The 26,511-nt window shown below is 43.2% G+C and overlaps 1 protein-coding gene across 1 annotated transcript in view; it reads right to left on the bottom strand.

The window, feature by feature from the left end:
- LOC124794848 (RNA-binding protein Raly-like) overlaps positions 1 to 26,511 on the bottom strand; it is a 1,009,671-nt gene that overhangs the window by 146,270 nt on the left and 836,890 nt on the right. The window contains exon 6 of the mRNA XM_047258513.1: positions 24,881 to 25,071. Coding sequence (XP_047114469.1) covers positions 24,881 to 25,071 — 191 coding nt within the window. The remainder of the gene's footprint in view (positions 1 to 24,880; positions 25,072 to 26,511) is intronic.

Below are 26,511 nucleotides of genomic sequence, written 5' to 3'. Positions count from 1 at the left end.
CTGACAGCACATTCCTCACCCATATGGGGTGAGGGAGACGAAACAGCAATAAAAAGGGGGGGGGGGCGGGTATCATCCGAAGAATCCGTGGTACCAGTTCTGTTCTTCGGCCCTCCAGGAACGGGTTGTGAATGAAATGATATAATTCTCTTTTCATTTGGAACAAATACTGGCACAAGTGCACGAGCTATATAGTGACTGTATCTCAGACAAGCCGTAGATCGCTAAGTTGACAGCAGTCTGTTAGGAACTGGTTTCATACGTGGGCCAGCGCGTAACAAGGAACTTTCCAGCAAAGCACACGTGAGACGACTAAATCGACCGGCGAGCTATTTTCAGTGCGACCTGGATGTTTGAGTGCCGCGTCCTACACGCTGGGATATAGCGCCTGTGGAGATGAGCGTCGGAAGGCCTTCTAGAAATGTGTGACGCGAGGAATGCAGCGGCAAGTGGCGGGGGCTCAGCCGCGGCTCGGCCGCTTCCTCGACCGCCCAGGAAGCCAGGAATAGCGGGGCTTGTCGGCAGCATCGGCGAACGCTCGGCGTAGCGCAAACGAGCCGCCGCTCGCTGACCCTAAATTGGGTATGACTGCCGGGAAATTCTCCGCAACGCAAGGTTATTAACGGCTGCTTATTTCACGGCACACCCGCGAAGAGGATTTATTTGCTGGCCATTTACTCTCACAGGTCACTTGCTCTGTTAGCAAAAGCTGCTGAACATTATGTAAAGTAATATTACACCTTAACACGATAATGCGACGTAAACGTCCCATCTACTAGCTAGCATCAACCGCATCTTTCCTCAGATTAGATTGTGCGGCAATAGAACCAGACCTGATAGAAAACAAGCACCAGAAAACTATTTTCAAACAGGTTCCTCATGCCGTGCTGTGACAAGATAACTAGTACTCCTTCCCCTGCAGGTAACAGTTGTTTCGTTTCTTTTGTTGCTTTTCTTGTGTAGTTTTCCGTTTGTCACGCTGCTGTAATTCATTGTCGTCGTCTTACATTCACGAATTAGGCGCCTGTCTGTTTTGTCTTCATAATCATCGTGTTCATCGCCTCCATTCGTGTCATAGTTCCGCAATTTTCGAGTAGTCTTTCATTTCTCCCTTTCTGTTCATATACTGTTCCCATCTACACTACTGGCCATTAAAATTGCTACACCACGAAGATGTGCTGCAGACGCGAAATTTAACCGACAGGAAGAAGATGCTGTGATATCTAAATGTTTATCTTTTCAGAGGATTCACACAAGGTTGGTGCCGGTAGCGACACCTACTACGTGGTGACATGAGGAAAATTTCCAACCGATTTCTCGTACACAAACAGCAGCTGACCGTCGTTGCCTGGTGAAACGTTGTTGTGATGCCTTGTGTAACGACGAGAAATGCATACCATCACGTTTCCGACTTTCATAAAGGTCGGGTTGTAGCCTATCGCGATTGCGGTTTATCGTATCGCGACATTGCTGCTCGCGTTGATCGAGATCCAATGACTGTTAGCCCAATGTGGAATCGTTCGGTTCAGGAGGGTAACACGGAACGCCGTGCTGGACCCCCAACGGCCTCGTATCACTAGCAGTCGAGATGACAGGCATCTTAACGGATCGTGCAGCCACGTCTCGATTCCTGAGTCAACAGATGCGGACGTTTGCAAGACAACAACTATCTGCACGAACAGTTCGATGACGTTTGCAGCAGCATGGACTATCAGCTCGGAGACCATGGCTGCGGTTATCCTTGACGCTGTATTACAGACAGGAGCGCCTGCGATGGTGTACTCAACGACAAAAATGGGTGCACGAATGGCAAAACGTCATTTTTCCGGATGAATCCAGGTTCTGTTTACAGCATAATGATGGTCGCATCCTTGTTTGGCGACATCGCGGTGAACGCACATTGGAAGTGTGCATTCGTCATCACCATACTGGCATATCACCCGACGTGATGGTATGGGGTGCCATTGGTTACACGTCTCCGTCACCTCTTGTTCGCATTGACGGCACTTTGAACCATGGACGTTACATTTCAGATGTGTTACGACCCGTGGCTCTACCCTTCATTAGATCCCTGCGAAACTCTACATTTCAGCAAGATAATGCACGACCGCATGTTGCAGGTCCTGTACAGGCCTTTCTGGATACAGAAAATGTTCGACTGCTGCCCTGGCCAGCACATTCCACAGATCTCTCACCAACTGAAAACGTTTGGTCAACGATGGCAGAGCAACTGGCTCGTCACAATACACCATTCTTGATGAACTGTGGTATCGTGTTAAAGCTGCATGGGCAGCTGTACCTGTACACGCCATCCAAGCTGTGTTTGACTCAATGCCCAGGCTTATCAAGGCCGTTATTACGGCCCGAGGTGGTTGTTCTGGGTACTGATTTCTCAGGATCTGTGCACCCAAATTGCGTGAAAATGTAATCACATATCATTTGTAGTATAATATACGTGTCGAACGAATACCCATTTATCATCTGCGTTTCTTCTTAGTGCAGCAATTTTAATGTCCAGTAGTGTCCTGTTAAAAAATGGTTCGAATGGCTCTAAGCACTAAGGGACCATCTGAGGTTATCAGTCCCCTAGACTTAGAACTACTTAAAAGCTAACTATCCTGAGGACATAATACCCATCCATGCCCGAGGCAGAATTCGAACCTTCGACCATAGCAGCAGCGCGGTTCCGGACTGAAGCGCCTACAACCGCTCGGCCACAGCGTCCGGCGTCTGTCTTGAATTCAGCTATTTTCTCATTATCTGTACATTAAACTCACTTTGAACGTTTTCGTTTAAGTTAAATTTGTTCCGGTGTATGGTCAAGTGCCGGCACGCCAGTCGGGAACGTTAGAGCAAAGAGGGCTGTGAAGAAGATGTCAGCCAATAGGACGCTGAACGACCCCATTCCAGGTCGACAACGCGGCAGCAGCGGCCTGTCTGCGAAGACAACATAAGCGCCGCGCCCGACTGGTCGCGCACAGTTCTACACCAGCGTCAGGATTAGACACTTAAAGACCAGTGACTTACGAACCGTATATACTGGAGAGATTTCTTATTGGCATGTCGACCTTTGCTTGCGGTACTTGTGTCTTATTGTTAGAGTTAAATATTGTCATTGTTCATTTCGTAATAAAATTCATTAGTACGATTTGCTTGAATTGTTTGTCTAGCTATCCAAGAACGCAGGTTTCCTAGACACCCCATATTCGACGAGTCGGCAGGATTCAACAAAATTCCTTCTGGTGTAGCGCTTAACTCTTCTCAATAATCTGATCTACGCTGCATGAGTTTTCCTATCATGTTTCTGTTTCTTTACGCAGTTCTCGTCGAGACTCAAGATAATTTGTGTTGCCACATGAGTATTATAATTTACTTTCGTTTCTTGTCAGGTATTATAATTATTAACTGACACATTACTTCAAATGTGTGCAGCTTTTCATCTGTATCGTTATCACAGTCATAAACCTTGTCTCAGCCCAGATTTTGCGACGAGTGTACTAGTATTTCCTTGTTAATTCATATTTACCACGAAAGGGCGTAATCTTCATATTATGCACTGAGATTCTTAAACCTTGTATATACAGTATTTGGTTTGGCTTATGTTCTGCTGGGACTAATCTTCACCTCCTCGTATTATTAACGTATCACCTGCAAATAGTAGTAACCCCATATAATCATGTTTATCGAATTTAATTAATCGAATTTAGTTTCTCTATCATTCCCTGAATTAAAATTTTTAAGGACATCATCACTACAAGTGTTAAAAGGAGAATGAGTGGATCGCAACTGCCGCTCTTCGTGATTCATTTTTATCTCATCTGGTCCTTTCTCATGCGTATTTATATTTTCATAATAATAAGCTTCCAGATGGTGAAGGAGGAGAGATAAGTCTTTAACCTCCCGTCGGCAATGTGGTCATTAGGGCGTAACACAAGCTCAGATTATGGAAGCGTGGGGAAGAAAATTGACCGCGCCCATTCAAAGGAACCATCCCGGCATTTGCCTGAATCGATGTAGGCAAATGACGGAAAATCTAAATGGCCGGACGCGGGATTGGACCGTCATCCTCCCAAATTCGAGGTATAACTTCTGACTGTCCTCCTGAAATGTGGCGGGTACCCAGTATGACTTATGATTTATGTCAATCAACTCGATAGTAAGCTTTCGTTGAACCTACATAAGGGCAACACCCGTTTCAAAATAAAATTCTCCTCGTTTTTCTATCGAGTCACTTTCTTGTCGCTATACGAAAGTCTTTAAGTCCACTTTGATCGTCTTGAAGAAGTGCCTCAGCTAGAATTCTTTATTCTGTTAGGAAACATTTGTGGTAGGTCTGTGCTGTTATGCATACATCTCATAAAAGCGGATGTGTGTGTGTGTGTTTGTGTTTGTGTGTGTATTCTACGTCTCCTCGTAAACCACTGCACCAATTTCAACCAAATTTGGTAAATGTGTCCATTACGGTCAGGCAAACAATCGCTGTCGAAGAAAGAACAACCTACCTGTCATAGTTCAGGAGCCGGCCAAAGTGGCCATGTGGTTAAAGGCGCTGCAGTCTGGAACCGCAAGACCGCTACAGTCGCAGGTTCGAATCCTGTCTCGGGCATGGATGTTTGTGATGTCCTTAGGTTTGTTAGGTTTAACTAGTTCTAAGTTCTAGGGGACTAATGACCTCAGCAGTTGAGTCCCATAGTGCTCAGAGCCATTTTTAGCCATAGTTCAGGAGATATGAGGTCATAAACAATGAAATCCGTGAATAACTTCCGCATTATGAATGACTCTTCAATTTGTTACTTCGGTGCTACTAAAGCTATTAGCTATAAATATCGCAGACAGTATTTACCTATGCCACTAATGCGCCTACAAAATTACATCATGATACCGCATACAATTCAGGAGATATGACGTCATAAACACTGAGATGCGTGGAAAACTACTGCATTGTGCATGACGTTTAAATTTATTACTTCTGTTTCTACTCTATTTGCAACGGCTTTTGCAGCCAGTATCCACATATGCCGCTGAATGTATCTGCAGAATTATATCATTGTGTGGCACACACTTCAGGAGATACGACGTCATAAACACTATGATGCGTGAAAAAAAATCGCATCGTGCATGACGTTTTAATACATTTACTCTTTACTACGTTGTGACTCCTACAGTCGAGTCAACTTAAGGAAATACCTGACACCTGGCAGCGTCTTCAACTCTGAAACCCAAATGGCTCCATACGAAAAACAACAGCTATCTATCGAGCTGTGAGAGGCATTGCCGTAGAGACGGTCACAAAATCGCGTTGTAGACACGCGAAGCAGCTCTACCTACACATTTTTGCATTTGGTGTATTTTTTGTTCAACTGTTTCACAATTTCAAAGATACTTTACGAATAAATAAACATGAAATTTTGTTGATATTACACTACGAACAGATTCACATATTGATTCCGTATCTAATATAAAAATGGTTCAAATGCCACTGAGCACTATGAGAACATCTGAGGTCATCAGTCGCCTAGAATTTAGAACTACTTAAACCTAACTAACCTAAGGACATCACACACATCCATGCCCGAGGCAGTATTCGAACCTGCAACGTAGCGGTCGCGCGGTTCCAGACTGAAGCGCCTAGAACCGCTCGTCCACACCAGCCGGCTATCTAATAGAAAACTGTATTCCCATGCCGTGTCGGGTTTATCATGTAGTATGTACGAGGGCCTTTTTGCAACCTCCGATAGGCTATAAATAACAGTCAAGTTCATAGGAAACAATTATTTTATTACCAAAAGTTTTGTGCACTTACAGTTACCTTTCATCATAATCACCGGAAAGATTGAGACATTTATCGTACCTGTGGACCAGCTTTGCAATACTCTCTTCAAAAATTGTTGCCGCCAAATGAGCATTGACGTTGTTTTGAAGATCTTCCTTGGTTGAAAGTGCTGCCCTCCTTACAACGTCTTCAGTTCAGGGAAAACGTGAAGTCTGTGGGTGCCAGGTCAGGACTGTTAGACGGACGATCGAGAACGTCCCATTGAAATTGTTCAAGGAGCCGTTGGATTGTACCAGCAGTATGTGGACGAGCATGGGTATGGATTAACACAATTCCTGAAGTCAGCATTCCTCCTCGTTTGTTTTGAATGGCTCTCTGCAAACGTTGGAAAGTTTGACAATAAGCAGCTGCGTTGGTAGTCGTTCCGCGTTGCATAAACTCTACAAGCAACACACGTTTTTGGTACCAAAACACAGTAGCCATAACCTCTCTGTTGTTGAATGTGTGTTTGAATTTTTTTGGTTTGTTTGGTGATTTTGGATGCATCCATTGTTGTGATTGTCGTTTTGTTTCCGCTGTGTCGTATTGGATCCAAGTTTCATCTCCAGTAACAACTGATTTCAAAAAGTTCTGTTCTTCATCGTGATAACGGTCAAGGAAATTCAAAGCTGACGCCATTCGGTGCCGTTTGTGTGCGTCCGTCAACAGTTTTGGAAACCAACGAGCACAAAGTTTTTGGAGCCTAAATGTTCAATAACGATAGAGTGTACGACAGATCTTGAAACTTCTGATACTTCCATAGACAAAACAGTAACGGTGAACCTACGATTTTCTCTAACCATTCTGTCAGACTTGTTCAACAAGGTCGGCTGTAACGGCACACTTGCGTCCTTGGTGCCCTTCATCATGTACGTCACTTCGTCCATCTTTAAAGTTTTCGCCTCATTCACGCACAACGCCATCAGTCATGAAGCTATCACCACATACTCGGCTCCTTCTCCGATGAATTTCTGCTGCACTATTCCCTTCTGCTTGCAGAAACCGAATTACACTTGACAGTTGGTGGAAGCTACAGTGACGGCAGCCATGTTTACGTGTCTGTAGCGCACCGCAGACTGATCAGACATGCCTAAGGTCGACAATGACGGAGTGTGTAGTGAGAGAGTTGCGCAGCAGCCTACAGCGCATGTCCACTTTCTGCCGCTCTCATAGCTTCTATACTATGCGATCGGAGGTTGAACGGCCCTCGTATATATATATATATATATATATATATATATATATATATATATATATATATATATATATACTATAGCCATAGTTGAAGAAGAGATTTCCCGGAATTCCTCACCTAAGTGAGTGAAGTACGTGATGAAGAGTTTTACAAAAATATTGGGCTGGTCCATAAATTCGTAGCGTTTTTCAGTAAGTTTAACAAACGAAAAAGGTACATCTAACAGACAGTTTAGTCATCAATAATATGTTCTACTCACGATTTACGACTGCCAACGCTAGAATAACTTTTCGGTTCCACGACTGTAGAACTCAAGTGATTTTGAGGCGAAGAACTCATCGACCCTCGTTCGGAGCGCGTTCTGACCCGGAAAGGAAGTTGCCTGGAGGTTGTTCCATACAGAGAAAAACACGTTGAAGTTTGAGGGCGCAAGATCAGGTAATAAGGAGGCTGTGGAATGACTTCCCAACCCAACTCGTGAATAGAGTTTTTTGTCAGAAAGCAATAGGGCATTATCGTGGAGTTGCAGCACTTCGCGTAGTCTTCCCGGTCATCGTACTTGGACTGCGACTGCAAGACGTCCACGTTGTTGACAAAATAAAGGTTAGCAGTGAAGATTACACATCGGGGAAGCAATTCGTAGTACACCACACCATCACAGATTCACCAAATGCATAACATTAGCTTCTGTGGATGCACACAGGTCTTTTAACGGCGAGTTAGCACAGAAACTTCATTTCTCGTCAACATTAAGAATGAAGGATAGCACTGGTCTGTGTTGTTCACGAGCCAATCGATAACAAGGAAGAAGAGATGCACATATGGTTACCTGTGCCACTCGGGGTAGCCGAGCGGTCCGGGGCGTTTTGTCACGGTTCACATGTACATCTACATTTATACTCCGCAAGCCACCCAACGGTGTGTGGCGGAGGGCACTTTACGTGCTACTATCGTTACCTCCCTTTCCTGCTCCACACGCGTATGGCTCGCGGGAAGAACGACTGCCGGAAAGCCTCCGTGCGCGCTCGAATCTCTCTAATTTTACATTCGTGATCTCCTCGGGAGGTATAAGTAGGGGGAAGCAATATATTCGATACCTCATCCAGAAACTCACCCTCTCGAAACCTGGACAGGAAGCTACACCGCGATGCAGAGCGCCTCTCTGGCAGAGTCTGCCACTTGAGTTTGCTAAACTTCTCCTTAACGCTATCACGCTTACCAAATAACCCTGTGACGAAACGCGCCTCTCTTCTTTGGATCTTCTCTATTTCCTCTGTCAACCCGACCTGGTACGGGTCCCACACTGATGAGCAATACTCAAGTATAGGCCGAACGAGTGTTTTGTGTTCGCGCGGATCCCTTCGTCGGAGGTTCGAGTTCTCCCTCGGGCTTAGGTGTGTGTGTTGTACTTGGCGTAAGTTAGTTTTATATAAAGTAGTGTGTAAGCTTAGGGACCGATGATCTCAGTAGTTTGGTCTCATAAGATCTTACCAAAAAATTTCAAAAGAATTTTTGACTACCCTCTGCTTTTTGTGATTTTGGCACAAAGCGTTCCATACCCATGCACCCGATTTTTGAACCTTCACCACTGTATGCAAATTTCTCCACTTGGCACTCCATTTTCTGGTGTTCACAGCTCCACTCATGATCTCCAAATGTCAAAATTACAATATTTAAACTCAGATAGCAACAATTAACTTCACATAAAAAAATGACAATCGACAAATAAACCCAAAGCAACCGGAATACCGACATTCAAAACAGAGATGGTACGAACTTATACACCAACATAATATGTTGCTATTAAGGCAGTTTTAAAGCTAAAACAATGAAAACTTTTGTTTCCTCGGTCATAAATAAATACGTATTTCAGCATACTGATTAGTTTGGGGACGTTATCATAAGGCCACCGTATCGACTTCTGAGGCAAGATGGCCCACAGCTGTTGTAACTAATGCTTGGTATCCTGGTTACTGACAACGCGACGAGTTGACGTCTGCGCTGGTACCTCATATGTTCTATCGGGGACTGATCTGGGGATCTTGCTGGCCAGCGGATTACCTCATCAGCTCATAGAGAACGTGTCATTTGTGGACGAGCACTGTCCTCTTTGGAAATGCCACCAAGGTAATGTCGTATGAGAGGCAACATATTATCACGTAGAACGTCCGTGACGTTCAATTGTGTCACAGTGTTCTCTCATTCACTGCCAGCTGTCACCTCAGTTCATAACCGATGGCTCCCCACACAATGACGTCAGGAACAACACCACTGTGCTTTGTCAAGGCATCGGAAGCTTGGGACCTCCCGACAGGTGGCTGAGGATGATCACGTAGGCTAGTGCATAACCGGGAGTCACCTCTGAACACTATGAGATGCCATTCGACAGCATTCGATGCTTCCTGCTCACGGTACCACACCAAACGCAGACGTCTGTGTTGTGATGTTAACGGCGGCCTATGCATGCGATTGAAGTTCCCCAGACCGTCGCCTACTAGTCTCCAACAAATGGTGCGGATTGACACAGAAATGTTGCAGGGAGTCCATTACTTGTTCTCGAACGCCAGGAGCATACGTGAAAGGATTACGATGTACTTGGTGTACAATACGTTGATCATCCCTTTCAGTCGTTAAACGTGGTTGGCCAGGACCTTTTCGTTGAGTCAATAATCTTCTGACTGGTTTGATGCGGCCCGCTACAAATACCTCTTCTGTGACGTCTTCATCTCAAGAATGGCACTTGCAGCCTACGTCCTCAATTATTGGCTGGATGCATTCAAATGGCTCTGAGCACTATGGGACTTGACATCTGTGGTCATCAGTCCCCTAGAACTTAGAACTACTTAAACCTAACTAACCTAAGGACATCACACACATCCATGCCCGAGGCAGGATTCGAACCTGCGACCGTAGCGGTCACGCGGTTCCAGACTGAAGCGCCTAGAACCGCACGGCCAAACCGGCCGGCTTGGGTGCATTCCAATCTCTGTCTTCCTCTACAGTTGTTGCCCTCTACAGCTCCCTCTAGCACCACAGATGTTATTCCATGATGTCTTAACAGATGTCCTATCATCGTGTCCCTTGTTTTCCATATATACCTTTACTCTCCGATTCTGCGCAGAACCTCCTCATCCCTTACCTTATGAGCGCCCCTAATATTCAATATTCGTCTGTGTAGCACCACATCGATTCTCTTCTGTTCTGGTTTTCCCACAGTCCATGTTTCAGTACCATATAATACTGTACTCCAGACGTGCATTCTTTGAAATTTCATCCTCAAATTAAGGCCTATGTTTGGTACCAGTAGACTTGTCTTGGCCAGGAAAGCAATTTTTGCCAGTCGATGTCCTCATTGCTCCGTCCGTCATTAGTTGGCTCAAAAAATGGCTCTGAGCACTATGCGACTTAACTTCTGAGGTTATCAGTCGCCTAGAACTTAGAACTAATTAAACCTAACTAACCTAAGGACATCACACACATCCATGCCCGAGGCAGGATTCGAACCTGCGACCGTAACAGTCGCTCGGCTCCAGATGTCATTAGTTATTTTGCTGCCTAGGTAGCAGAATTCCTTAACTTCACCTACTTCGTGACCATCAATGCTGATGTTAAATTTCTCGCTGTTCTCACGTCTACTAGTCCTCACTACTTTCGTCCAGAACCTTGACGACGAGTATGACGGCCCTCAGTTTCCCATGCAGCCCAGCATCGATGCACCGTCACCTGCGGATGTCTCACAGAAGTCGATATTGCACGACGTGATCAGGCGGCCAAGCGGACATCAACAATGAGGCCCCATTCAAACTGTCTCAGGTGCTGATAACGCTGTCTCAGACGAGTACGTGGCATCTGTGTACCCTTCACAGTGGTCACTCAGTATCTGTGACTATTTCTATCGTACCCTACCAGGCGCGGTAACAACAGTAAACACACAGCACACTAATACAGTCTGGCGGCCGATCTACCTACCACGAGATTTGCAACTAATTTACGCAGACGCCGCTGGTGTGTACGTTTAGGATGTCACATTTATGTCCGGCCTTATATTCTGGGTGTTTCATTTTCTTTCTTCGGCGGTGTATACGTGCTGGTTTTACAGCAGATGAAGAAATATTAATCTGTGCCCTGGTTGGACACATTCATTTTTGTCAGTGTTCATACGTATCCCCTGCAATCTTGGCAACGAATACTATTATTTCTCCTTTTGTGAATGAGCTCTTCCATTAAAGGTTTTGGGAATTCGGTAATGGGTATTTCTTTATCTTTCGTGCTTATGCATTTTTCTCTGCCCTAGTCAACTCTCTATGAATTAGTGGAAAAAGTTATTTTTTGGGGGGGTGAGAGGGGTAGGGTCATACTGCAACAAATCAAAAATATTGATTAATACTTAATCGTTCAGTTAGAGAGAGGTGGAAAAGCAATCTATGCTACCAATAAGCATCATTTTATGTACCTTAAAAATCTAACCAGATGTGATCTAAATGGCAGAAGTAACACACTCTCGCAGATGTTCTCACGCACGTTTCATTACACTCGAAATTCACCGAATTTCATCGATTTTTCAACTGTTCATGCCAACATAAATACGTAAAAAACACAGTCCAGCTCGAGTTTTTTCCAATCTTGATGGTAGGATAAAACTTTATCTCTGGTTTTTATCACTATTTGTAATCGAATGTAGGTGTCGTTTGATATTCACTCTACGTGGAAGCGATTTAATTTGGGTGGGTAGGAGGGTATGTAATATTTTCTTTCACCGCATTCGATCTTGTGTGCTAGACTGTCTGCTATGTTAATGGTTTTGTAGTGGAAATCGGGCATCAAATGCATTTTCTTTAAAATTTCGACTGCTCTGATTGCGGCAAATGACTGGTACTGGATTTCCATTTTCCTCTAAGTCTTTATTCTGTTTATTAGATGACCGTCAGTCATTTTTATCGTTAATTTCGCTAGAAATTTTAGCTCAGTAGGGATAAAAGTCAGCTGTACTACAGTCTGAATTAAATGACTGGCGACTTTGGTTATATTAACTAATCAGTAAGTCTTTTTTCGATGTTCAGCTCAAGACTACTAGCATTGTCTCTTATATTAATATTGGGCCACGCCTCCCTTTTACTGTGAGTCATTTGTGTCCTGAATTTTGCCTTTTATTTACCTACCTCAAATGATTACTTTACTTGTGGATTCTTTTATCAAATATGCGTACAGAGGGAGATGTTACATTTGTGGGGCAGGAACCGGTCCAGATTCCACAGGTCGGCCGCTCAAAACTCCGGCCGAACAGACAGGTGTAGGTCTCCTGTGGCGATCTTGAACTGTTTAAGGTGAGTGCGGCACTTGTGCCACAGGAAGATCAAGGCCCATTTCACGCTCCATCCTTCCCCAATTCGAACTCGTAGTCCGTGTCTGATGCCGCCCATCCGTAGAAAATGTGACGAACCTCAACTCACTGATGTAGACTTAGGTCTTACAGATACCGCAAATGTGAGGCTCCTATACAAATTAGCAACCAAAACTGGTACTCTGAAGCGTCTTTGTACCCTAAATCAGTACGTAATTTCCAACGACGTTACTTTCTAGGTGCATTTGTTGTTAAGAAAAGTCGTCGAGAAGAGCAGCTACTCTGAGAAGCGAAATCCGTGACGTAGCAAATTATTCCGCGTTCGTTTTACTTGCAGTGACATACACTATTTGAGACTTACAAAGAAACGTCACCAACTCGACATATTTTAAGTAGAAAAAAGCACACTTGTAAGGTATCATCTCCAGCAATCGATCCCTCGCGAAAATTTCGGCCATAATTTTGTTATTACCTTCCGAAAGTACAGCTTTTAAACTTCCGCGCCCACTGGATTTTCTCACCTGCTCCGCCCCACTGATCCACTTAATGCTAGAGAGCGAATTGCGGCACACGTGGGTGGCAACCGGGCCCTCCGATTCGCCGGCTATTGAAGACGCGGGAAGAGGAGAGGTGGGACCTTCTGCCCAACCTATTTCGAAATCTTTTTCTAGAACAGTCACGTTATTCTACGTGAAAAATACGGGGTGACAGTTATTCAACCATATGAAGTAAAATCGTCGTAACTTCTGAACGGTTTGCGTTAGGACGTTAAAACTACTCGGTTGGCCGCGGGGCATGATGGGAATTACTATGCGCGTGTATGGTTTGGCTTAGGGACGAAGCCCACTTTCATTTGGATGGGTTCGTCAATAAGCGAAATTGGCGCGTCTGGGGGACTGACAATCCGAATTTCGCGATCGGGAAGTCTCTTCACCCTCAACAGGTAACTGTGTGGTGTGCAATGACCAATCACGGAATAATTGGTGCGGTATTCCTTGATGGCACGGTGACTACCAAAGGTACGTGAAGCTTTTGATTTCATCTGCATTATCCAAAGTTGCCCTGATTTCGACAAGATATGGTTCAAACAAGACAGAGCTCAATCGAAGCAGGAGAGTGTTCGATTTCCTGGAGGAGCACTTTGGGGACCGCATTCTGGCCGTGGGATACGCAGCGGGCACTGGCATGGACCTCAACTGGCCTCCATATTCTCCGAATCTGAAAACATGCGACTCCTTTTTGCAAGGCTATACTAAAGACGAGGTGTACAGTAATACCAAAACCATTGTTGGGCTGAAAACAGCCATTCTGGAGGTCATCGACGCATCGATGTTCCGGCAGTTCAGCGGGTCATCAGAATTTCGCTGTTTGTCTCCGTCACTTGATCACCATATGGAAAATGTCATCATCTAAATCCGAATATCTGCAGTGACGTTTACATGTTGAATAAAGTGTGTGCACCCCGTAGTTTACAACTAATTTACGTTTTTTTTATATAGTCCAATAATTTTCACCCATTAGGTAAGTAATATGAATACATAATATGTCAATGTCACGGACATATACAGTCAATTTTATTTTAGCAATATTCTCTTATTCATGGTCTGCAACTATATATAGACCTCACAATCGAAATTAATAAACGTAAGTAACTGAAGAATAAATATGAAACGAAGTCAATCAATTTGGATTTGCTATTTAATCATGCCTATCACGTTGAAGAACAGAGTATCTTTTCGTTAACAGAGTCAGCTTTAAAATGCAAACAAAACAACGGTCAACAGCGATGCTAGTAATTAAATAGCTCTACACTGCTTCTGTAACTATATACTAATTTATTTCATTGATTCACACTTCATCTGCGAATCGCAACCCATAAAATGTTCAATGCAATGAGATCGCTGGCACGAACTATGGATCGTAAACTGTGCAACTTTACGCAGTGAAAAAAGAATGTTGGCTGTGTCCAAACAGTATTTCACAAACGTCTTATTCACACCTCTGTGCCCTAATTCGTACTCTGGCATTAGGCGGCTGCAGTGGGGTGGGAAGAGTGACAAACAATCGGTGCGCCGAAAAGTTTAAAAGCTCTACTTTCAGAAAGTCATTACTGCGTAATAACAGAATTACGGCCATAATTTTCGCGTAGGATCGATTGCTGGGGCTGATATCTTGCAAGTGTACATTTTCTGCTCAAAGTATGAGGTCACGTAGGTGATGTTTCCTTGTTTATAGCCTGCCTTCTCCTATAGCCAGGGGAGAACTTCGTTCTTGCTGTAAGAATGTTAGCTGCTGACACTTTGTTCCCTAGCATTGGGGCAGCCTTTGGTACGGTCGAAGGCTATATTCACACTTCCTATGAATTCAAATAAATATTATTTAATATTTCATATACAGTCTTGCGTTGGTAATAAAATTGTGCCGTTAAAAATTTATACCACTATCTATGATACTTTCAAAAATACAAAAGTTTGTTTAATAATCGTAATAACTTTGCTTGCAATGCGAAACAGATTTATTAATTGTAATACATTTACATGTAACTTCGTATGAAAATACGGTTAAAACATCAGTTGATAGAAATAGCTTATATAGTATTTTATTTAGATTTGACTTCATTAACTTGCTGACAAAAAGAATTTATTTCAAAATTATTAATTATTCAAATTTCGTTTTGTGAGGTTTTGCAAGAGAGAGAATATATGGAGCGCACACATCAAGTGCGGATGTTTATTTTATTGGAAACTATGCAAATGTATGAGTGGAAAATTTTTGTGCAATTGTCATATGTGTTGTGTATGGCTGTTGTATAAACGCAGCCAAAACTAGTCAAATTATTTAATGTTTTATTTCTGGGATTAATTCTGACTTTGTTTTGTGTTTATGTTTGGATTTGGTGTTGTAAATTTAGATTTTTTTTCTTCACTTTCTGTTACCATGTTGGTTGGGTTGTGGATAACCCTTACAGTTGCAGAGCAGGAGCCTTCTTATTGGCCGTTCAGTTTATCAGCCAATGAGAATCAAGCGCTTCTAGCGCTTGGAGTCTGCTAGTTAGTGAGGGAGGAGTCGCTCGGTAGCCGTCTCATAGGCTAGTTACGTATGCAGCCGCTCTACACATATGATGTTCAGATAAGATGCAGAGTATTATCAGTTCCAAGTTTGATATAGTTTCTTGAATTTATGGATTTTTGTGTTTGGTAATTAAGAAATTATTTGTTTGTAAAATTTTTGGTCTGTTACCAACTATGCATTACGTGTTCATTAAACTTACGGGACGCTGTAGGGAGCACTTCTTTTGAAGAAGGCCACCGAACCACTGGATGTAGCACTCGTGAACAGTTATATACTCATCGGCCAGCACATTATGACCACCGATCAACTATCGATATAAACTCGTTCGGACGATAGCAGCGTCACCTTGCTGGGCGCTAGTCAGACACAACTAGTGAGCGTTCTGTCCGCGTGTAGAATGGAGAATGCGTGCAATCTATCTGAGTTTGACCGAGGGCAGACAGTGATGACCCAGAGGCTCGGCACGAGCATTTCGGCAATTGCATGACTTCGCGGAGTGCAGTGGTGAGTGTCTTCAACACGTGGCGAAACCAAGGTGAAATCACATCCAGACTTCATGGGGTTGGGCGGCCACCGCTCATTACGGGAGTCGTACGTCGTAGCTTGGTCAGACTGGTAAACCAGGACAGGTGGCGAAGTGTGGCGTAACTAAAGTCAGACTTCAGTGGTGGGCAGAATGAAAGTGACTCTGAGGACACCGTGCACCGAACATTCCTGACGACGGCCTCCGCAGTTGACGACCCGTGCATGTTCCCGTGTTAACACAATCACATCGGCAACTAGGACTGAATTGCGCACATGACCACCGACACTAGACCTTGGCACAGTATCAGAGCGGTGCTTGGTCTGATGAATCTCGTCGGTAACTTCTTCTTCATGCCGACGGGAGGACGCGAATCCTCATTCTCTCGCGAGGCGGGGGGGATTCAAGCAGGCAGCGGCTCCATTATGCTATGGGGAACATTCCCGTGGACATCCATGGGTCCAGTGGAGTTCGTGCAAGGCACCATGACGTCCAAGGTGCATCGTACACCGGTTTCAGACCACGAGCACCCCTATTCTCTTCTTGTCTAAACTATTTAACGTCCATGTTTCACTTCCATACATGGCTACACTCTATACAAATACTTTCAGAAACGACTTCCTGACTCTATGTTAACAAATTTCTCTTCTTCAGAAACGCTTTCCTTGACATCGACAGTCTACATTTTACATCCTCTCTACTTCGACCATCATCAGTTATTTTGCTCCCCAAATAGCAAAACTCCTTTACTACTTTAAGTGTCTCATTTCCTAATCTAATTCCCTCAGCATCACCCGACTTAATTCGACTACATTCCATTATCCTCGTTTTGCTTTTGTTGATGTTCATCTTATATCCTCCTTTCAAGACACAGTCAATTTCATTCAACTGCTCATTCAAGTCATTTGCTGTCTCTTCTCCATGGATTTCAATACCTACTCCGAACTTTCCTTTTGTTTCTTTTACTGCTTTCTCAAATATGATGTAAGAAAACCGTTGGCGTTCAAAACAACTTCCATTCGTCTCAGAATGGGTTAATACAGGGTCCGTATGTTTTTCAAGGAAACCTTATGCCATTCTTCCTGAAAAAAAGTGAAACGATGACGGAGGTCCTCCTCGAAGCTCACTACAAAACCTTGATAATATTGAGATCTGGTGGCCATGGGAAATGCAACAACTTATCCTCGTCCTTATAAAATTGGTTCTGAGTAGTGTGAACAGGCGCGCAGTCGCCTTGGATCGTAGCATCAGCATTAGCATTGTAATATTGTACAGAGCTGATCAGTCGAAATGGTCGTGCCGCCCTTGGCAGTATTACGACCTTCAAGACTACCAATATTGCCGACGGAATAGCACTATATGACTGTCGAAATTATCACCGAACCCCCACAATGTTACACTCTTGGAATGTAAACGCGGCCAGAATTTCGAAACCGTATTAAAGAAGAGTCGTATGACCAAATGACATTCTTCCATTCATTTCTGAGAACGTTTCTCGTGGAGAACAGTGGTCTGGCATAAAGTATTTTAAAATGAGCACAGACAATCTCGCAACCAGTTTTGGTCAGTTTTTGACCATCTTCAGACCTAACACGATGATGGTAGGCGGTGGCGGTGTATGGACCGGCAGTTATAGCTCCAATCCAGTTGACGTTCGTGGAGTTACGACAGCCGCTCCTTTCACCGACACCGCCTACCCTCATCGTGTGAGGTCGGAAGATGGTCAAAAACTGACCAAATCTGTACCACAAAATAAATGTTGTTTGTGGACGGGCTTTTTGTGGCTCATTTTAAAGTGTTCTTTCATTGCTTCAAAGTCAGGTTTCATGGCTTCGGCGCCATGTTTTACTGTTTCGGACATTTCCGTCACTGATGAGTGTTTTGAAATTTTATTTCGCCCTGCGATTCCCATCATGTAGAACTCCCTTTGTGATGTTTCGGTGCTGACATGTTTCGCGAGTGCGACATTCAGTTCTACAGTGACTTCTGCAGCTGTCGTCCTCTTATTTTTCGTCACACTGTTTTTAAATAATCATCTGCCACAATCACTCAACACACAGTTTCGTCCGCGTTGCGTCTCAACAGATATGTTTCTCTGCTTTTCCTGTATGCGGTATAAATCATCGATACGGGATCTCATGAAACACGAAACACTGCTATCTTCGATACGGAATCACTCACCATACGAGCACCAATAATTTACCCAAGTTCGAATTCACTTGGATCAGACATAATGTACCCACAACTATACAGAACACAATTCTGAATAGACTGACACTTGCAAACTTTTGAGGATACTGCACAGGGGGCGCAATCCACACGCTTGGCTACCATCCGCTTTTATATTCAAGCATGCCTTTTTTTCTGCGCGTTACCATTTTTTGTCCAATCTCTATATCTTCCTTTCTTGCAGCACCATTAACTCTATCAAAGAAGAAACGTGAACAGATGACATTCTGAGATGGTTGAGATAAACTTCTCGGGTCTTCTATAGTAACTTACAACAAAGTCGCTGAAAAGAATGAGGTGTCGTCTTTTTTATCCCCTCTGCAAGGACGTAACGAAGACCTTAAGGAACTTGGCTACCTCGCGGACAAAATCATGGATAGAATTGAATTTAGAGTAATATCGTAAAACTGCAATGGTTTTAAGTTGTTAAAAGAAATCAAGAGACTAATAGGGCCTTTGTCGGATGACAGTAAGAAGGGACTGTTTGACGAAGAAATATCGATGCTGACGGATGAACAGGAACTGAAAATAGAAAATTATTTATTGTTACTCGTAGTCCACACTGGCTCAAATAGAGTGTTGAAAAATAGTAATAATCACTGAGGCACATTCATGATGAGATATAATCAACATATGATAACGGATCGTTATTTTGTTCCCTTATACGAGTACATCGACACATTCATGCGCGTGTTGCAGTGAAGTCATAGCGGGCATTCCCTGCTTTGAATAATGTACCTTGTATCTGCTGAACACGCATTAACGCATAGATCAAGAAATGTTTGTTTCTAAGTTTGGCGAAGAAACAAACTGTGTTTTTGTTCTTCCAATAACTGTTTATTCTGAACCGTTTTTCACCGTGTTGGAGCATCGTCAGGAAACAACTGACTAGGCTCCCAAGAAACACAAAGTGTGTAGGAAACCGAGGCATTGATGTATAATAAGTGGAGTTGTTACGGCGTCAAAAACTAAAGCTAACGTCCCCCATGTTAATTGACCCAAAAATTAGCTTCTCGTGCAAGTGTTTCTGGCAAAATGGCAGCTTGCGTCATTTGTACTAGGCGTTACGATGACAGTCTAAAATGTAAAAGAATCACATTTCATTCGTAAGTGGACTTGTCCAAGCAAGAGTTTCAATTATATCTATAAATTTTGGCTGCCTTGTTTAATTTTATTGTAGGGCTTTTATTTTCCTGTCTTTCGCCTTTAGATTTCCTGTCATCCTAACAAGAATGAACGCCGTGGCAAGGAAGCTATGGAAGATGACCAAACACAGCAAAATTGTTCTCAGCGTTGAAGGAAGAGGACCGAACGTCAGCGTCGTCTGTCGGTATTAACGAAAACGGTGGATTACAAAGCAGCCTTTTCACATAACATACTTCTCGTCCTGGTTATCTTAAAGTACAACAAAAAGAAAGTTACATCGAAAGGACCAATTGTGTGTTTAAGACCAGAGAAACTAATTAAAATGTCTTCCTGACATGCTGTTATTTCCGAAAGCAGTATATTTGCTTTCTAAAATAACTATTGTGTGCACACTACAGAAACCAAGAACAAGAAGCAGTAGCAAGCATTAGTCTGCTAATGTTTGGTGGCATCTAACATGGCGGCGCCGGTTTCATAGCAACGTACAGCGCAAGTCTATAGCCCCTTCTCACTTCTCCATTAACCAAAAACTGACAATTCATACTGACAATTCATATAGACTCTTGGGTCGAGAATTAGGTGAGAAACTTCAAGTCGGTCGCTCATCGCTCGTGTTATTCACGGAGCAAGTTAAATTACAGTAATAAATTACATTTTACGTTTTGGATATCATCAGACACAGTAGATAACGAATTAAAACATATTGCTAGCAGTAAATCTTCCAGATTGTGTGGTCGTGGCCTATAAACTTTTATCTCTGATAGATATTATTTCTGCCATTCATGTGTAAACATCTACCGCGCCCCTTTCCCTTTTGACGTCACTTATGTCGCTCTACGATCTCCGATCCATCGGTCAGCAGGGCTCAATAGAAGCAGTAACACTTCTGAAGATATCCAGCGCATCTCTGAAAGAAACGTTAGGAAAGAAAAGGTTCATGGACTACAGTCATACTGTCCGGAAGATTAACCAGCAACTCACATATCCGGTCGTGAATGCCTTGATTGTGCGAATATATTTCTTTTGTTATGCAGCGACTAGCTGTCCCGCCCACGCGTTCGTGTGGCACAGTCTGCTTAAATGGTGAAGCAAGAAAAAAGAATTAACACGTTTCCAACATGTATGGGAATTGGATATACGTCCTAATCTCCTTCTGCCCCCTGTCTGTGTCAATCACCTCCTCCCCCTGTGCATCTTCTCCTCCCTCTATCTTTTCGCCCCTCCTCTTACTCCCTCTCTTCCCCTATATCTATCAGTCACCTCCTCCCCTTTCTCTGTCCATCTTCTCCTCTTCCCTCTTTCCATCTTCTCCTGCTCCCTCTTCCTGTCCCCCTCCTCCTTTCCACTTTCTACCTCGGTTTCCTCACATCCTTCTATCCATGTCTTCTCCCACTCTCCAACCTTCGGCATTGTTTACTGTTACTGTATATACAGATTCTCTAGTAGTATTGAAATCATAAGCCGACAAGCCCTTAAATATAAATTTTCTGTTTGTACCATCGTTAAATTATATATATATATATATATATATATATATATATATATATATATATATATAATTTAACGTTGGTACAAACATATATATATATATATATATAATTTAACGTTGGTACAAACATATATATATATACGGCATGTCATGCCGAATACTTATTAGAGTACTGTGTAAAAATTGAAAGTATATCAGTGAAGAACTTTTTGAGACTTTTGGGAATAATGTTACCCTTAGTTTTTTTTTTTTTTTTTTAACAATCGTGTTGACCAACTAGTATCATGTCAAGAGCTTCACTCCCTCTTCTTCCTTTGCTGTTGTTTCCTATTTTCCAGTATTCCTTCATTTTCTCCCCATGAAGTCTCTTGCTTCCTTCTGCCTACGTTGTTCCCGATTTTTTTATTTCTTCTGCTTTGAAACATTTCCAAATTTAGTATTTTATTTTTAAACGGTTTCTTTCTGCTATTTCTGATTCTTTGACGTTGTTTCTTTCGAGATCTTTCCTTACTTCTTTAATCCATGCTATTGTCGATTTTTTTTATTCTTCCAGATATATAGGAGTATTTGTTTTGTCAGTCTATTTCCATTGGGTAGAGGTGTCCAAAAAAGGTTAATCTTCGTTTGTCCATTACCTCAGATATTTTCCCAGTGTTTTTGTAGATCTCCTCATTACTTCTTATTTTTCAACCATCTGCAGTTTTTATGGCACCCACTATTTTTCTAATAATCCTTCTTTCCAGTACATCTAGTTTGTCTGTCTTATAGTTCATCGTTATGCATTCAGATTCATATAAACATTCTGGTCGTACCACTCTTGTGAAGTGTTTTCGTTTTGTTTTTCTAGATATAATTTTCTTGTTGTACATATTTTTGCTCAAATCATATGCTCTTTCCATTTTGTTAATTCTTACATCTATTGCAGATTTATCTAGTCCATTCAGTTGTATAGTTTCTCCAAGATATTTAAATATATTCACTCACTCTATTTTACCTATTTGTGTTTCTACGAATTTTGGCGCATTTTTTATATTTGTCATGAATTTGGTTTTTTTAGCTGAAATTTTGAGACCAGTACTGTTTGCTATTTTTTGCAGGATTATTTGAATAACTGCTTCTGTCAGGTTTTCTGAAAGTATTGCAAAATCATCCGATAAAGGCAAGCAGTACCTTAATTCCATTTGTTTTCTTTCCCAGAGTTATTGGTTCAATTTTGTGATTTTTTAGGTTCGAATTCCAGATCCTTACAATCTTTTCTAGAACACAATTAAACAGCAAAGGTGATAAATCATCATCTTGTCTTACACCAGTTTTATTTCAAATGCCTGAGATACTTCTCCCATAAATTTGGCTTTAGATATTGTACCTGTTAGTGTTTCGCGAATTATATTTGCTAATTTTGATTTAACACCAAATTCTCCAACGACCTTATCTATTGTTTCTCTGTCTATACAATAAAATGCTTTCTTCAAATCAATAAATGACACTATTATTGGTTTGCTGGTTAACATTCTATGGCGAATTTTTGACTTTAAGTTAAGAATTTGATCCGCACAGAATCCTCCCTGATATTCTCCCGGTTGTTTGTCTAAGGTACACACCACTCTGTTCAGGAGAATTTCTGATGAAACTTTATATCCATTTGAATATACACGTGTTTTCTATACCTACTAAAGCGCCTTACCGTATTTAAATGTATATAGTATTTCCCCTTTACATATTACATATTTACTTATATGTGTTATGTACCCGTATTCGAATGCAACGCTGTGTCATATTTCGAAACAATCAGTGAAGAACTTCCGGTGATTATAGACTTTGAAGACATGCAATTTATCCACTGTTAGCTTTCAAATTTAAACACAACTTTGCACTCGAATATACGCGTGTTTTATATACCTACTGAAGTGCCATATCGTATATAAATAAATATAATTGTATAAATGTGATACACTGGTCGCAAAAATATGACGTTCCTTGTTACATTTCCGATAGTTCTTCACCGATTCCTCTGAAAACTTAACTCAATGTTTCATTCGAATACGCGTGTGTTTTTGTGTATTTGTTCAAATATGTGTGAAATCTTATGGGACTTAACTTCTAAGGTCATCAGTCCCTAAGCTTACACACTACTTAACCTAAATTATCCTAAGGACAAACACACACACCCATGCCCGAGGGAGGACTCGAACTTCCGCCGGGACCAGCCGCACAGTCCATGACTGTAGCGCCTAAGACCGCTCGGCTAATCCCGCGCGGCTTTTGTGTATTTAATGGAGTACCATATGGTATATAACTGTATAATTATATATATTACATTTTTACTTATTATATAGGAGACGAGTGTAGATATTTTTGTTGGTGAGTGAGGACAATGTACTGAACAACATTACGCCAGTATTTACGTCATTTGCCGACTAATAAATATAACGATTAGAAGTCGTGTGTTATTACGTTGGGTAGTACCTCCAAGTATGTGTGACAAGAGCAAGCCATTGATGTTTGTTTTCTCCAACCGGGTTAGCGCAGTAGTTACCACATTGGACTCGAATTTGGAAGGACGACGGTTCAAAACGTGTTTGGCCATTCTGATTATATGTTTTCCGTGGTTTCCCTAAATCGCTTAAGGCAAGTGCAGGGATGGTTCCATTCGAAAGGGCACGGCCACTTCTCCAACCTTCCCTAATCCGACCTTGTGCTCCATCTGTAATGTCCTCGTTGTCAACGGAACGTTAAAGTCTGATCTCCTCCTCGTCGTAATATTTGTTTTCCCCTGGGCAGCAGATCAAATGTGGACACGTGGGTGGTAGACGATTACTTGATACTGACACGCCCCCTCCATATCCGCATCCAGTGACGCCTGTGGGCTGAGGATGACACAGTGGCCTGTTGGTACCGTTGGGCCCTCATGACCTTTTCGGGCGAAGTTAAGTTTCTGACACGTGTCCTTCACTTTGCGCCGCAGTCACGGTCATATACGCTACGGCGATACAGTAGTTATATAAAAACACGCGCATATTCGAATGCAATGTTGTGCCATAATTTCAAAGCAATCGGCGATGAACTTTCGGAGATTTATGATTTTGTGCAAATGAACTTTTACGTTTTCAATTACACTCAAGATGTCATGCCGACGAGTATTAAATCCGCAAATGGTCGTGCAATAACCGAAACATTCATTTGAAAGACGACTTTAGCATTGACAAAACGACGAAATTGAAACGTACATAGGTGTCACTGTGTCTACAACCATACAAGAAATACGTTCGTGAAATTGGTTTCATGAAACTGGTGTCAACCTTAGAGAGTCCGCCCCTGGTAGCTGAGAGGTCAGCGCGACGGAATGTCATACCTAACGGCCCGGGTTCGATTCCCGGCTGGGTCGCAGATTTTCTCCGCTCAGGGACTGGGTGTTGTGTTGTCCGTATGATCATCATTTCATCCCCATCGACACGCGTCGCCGAAGTGACGTCAACTCGAAAGACTTGCACCAGGCGAACGGTCTACCTGATGGAAGGCCCTAGCCACACGGCATTTCCATTTTTAACTTAGAGGGTTGCAGAATGGGAAGCGTTAGCGGCGATGTACAGAATATGGGTGAAGATATTTGTGTCTGACAAAAATGGTTGAAATGGTTCTGAGCACTATGGGACTTAATATATGTGGTCATCAGTCCACTAGAACTTAGAACTACTTAAACCTAACTAACCTAAGGGCATCACACACATCCATGCCCGAGGCAGGAGTCGAACCTGCGAACGTAGCGGTCACGCGGTTCCAGACTGAATCGCCTAGAACCGCACGGCCACACCTGCCGGCTTGTGTCTGACAGCCCGCGTTGTGGCAGAGTCGTGAGAAAAACTGAAAAGTACACTGGTGTCGCTGTGTCAACAACCGTACAAGAAATACGTTCGTGAAAATGGTTTCACGAAGATAGTGTCACGACTTGACGGTGACGTGTAAACCAGCCTCAGAGAGTTGCGGAATGGCAAGCATTTGGAGGTGGTTTACAGAATATGGGTGCAGGTACTGGTGTCAGACAGTGGTGAGACGGGGAAACAGACGGTACTCACTGTAGGTCTTGAGCTGTCCAACGCCGGCTGTGGGCTGGGACTGCAGCTGCTGCGGCGCCTGCTGGGGGACAGTCTTGCTGTGCGGCGGCGTCGCGACGGCCTTCAGCGTCGGCCTGGCCGGCGGCGCCATCAGCCGCGGCCGCTTCGGCGGAGGCACGATGCGCGGCGGGAACGCCGCGGACGCGTAGTAGCTGCAACACACGGGACGGCGGGCACCACGTCACCACGGTCTGCAGCACTGTGTTATGCTTCTACGATAGTGAAGCTGTCTAAAGAAATGCGTCGACTTTGGGCAATCTTAAGGAACTACTCAAAGTCTAGCTTTTTGGGTGCATCGCTCCCTCTGCATGAACAACAACACCAATTCCTCCTTTCGCATGGGACATATATCTCGAAGTGTGTGAACAAACCTTCAAGTTTAAGTATAATTATTTATTTCCTAGCCTTTTCCCCACAGCTTCACCTCACACGTCCTCTTCCCCATACTCTAGGCTCTTCTTCCACCTCCCAATGATCACTTGCTCCACCCTCTCTCTCTGACCGCCTTCCTACCCCTTCCCCCTCTCTCTTCTCACCTGTACTTTCCCCTCTCCTTTTTCCACCTCATCACAACTACTCTATACTTTGCACCTGCCTCATATATCTCCCCTTCTCCCGTCTGTCTATTTCCTTCTTCCCTAACTATATACATCTTCTCCTCTATCTCAATTCCATAAATTATCCGGGAGTAGGCAGTAGGAGTGATTTAAAATGGAATAACCGTATACGATTAATCGTCGGTAAAGCAGATACCAGACTCAGAGTCATTCGAAGAACCCTAATGAAATGCAGTCCGAAAACAAAGGATGTAAGTTACAGTATACTTGTTCGCCCACTACTTGAATACTGCTGGCCAGTGTGGGATCCGTACCAGATAGGGTTGATAGAAGAGATCCAAAGGAGAGCAGCGCTCTTCATAATCGCGAAATCGTTTCGGAGATGATAGATAAACTGCAGTGGAAGACTCTGCAAAAGAGACGTTTAGTAGTTCGGTACGGGCTTTTGTTGAAGTTTCTAGAACATACTGTTGTGGACTGGCAAGACAGCCAATCCACAGTGACGGGTAGCCGAAAGGCACGCGTTTAAGCTCACGCAGGCTGGCGTGAGGTCTGGAACAGTTAGAGGAGTTGAGTCTAGTAAAAAAGGTACATAGCTGCTGGAATACTTAACTTTAATCCATAATTGGTGAACATCGGCTCTTGACGGTACATGCATCACAAGATAAATAGCAAATGATAATGGCGCCTTGCTAGGTCGTAGCTAATGACGTAGCTGAAGGCTATGCTAACTATCGTCTCGGCAAATGAGAGCGTAATTTGTCAGTGAACCATCCCTAGCAAAGTCGGCTGTACAACTGTGGCGAGTGCTAGGAAGTCTCTCTAGACCTGCCGTGTGGCGGCGCTCGGTCTGCAATCACTGATAGTGGCGACACGCGGGTCCGACGTATACTAGCGGACCGCGGCCGATTTAAAGGCTACCACCTAGCAAGTGTGGTGTCTGGCGGTGACACCACACATACCTTCACCATGAGTTCAGCAGTATATTGCTCCCTCCTACGTATATCTCGCGAAGAGACCATGAGGATAAAATCA

This window comes from Schistocerca piceifrons, chromosome 4, assembly GCF_021461385.2.
Source record: "Schistocerca piceifrons isolate TAMUIC-IGC-003096 chromosome 4, iqSchPice1.1, whole genome shotgun sequence".
Taxonomy (NCBI): domain Eukaryota; kingdom Metazoa; phylum Arthropoda; class Insecta; order Orthoptera; family Acrididae; genus Schistocerca; species Schistocerca piceifrons.
This window is presented reverse-complemented; position numbering and strand designations above follow the sequence as displayed.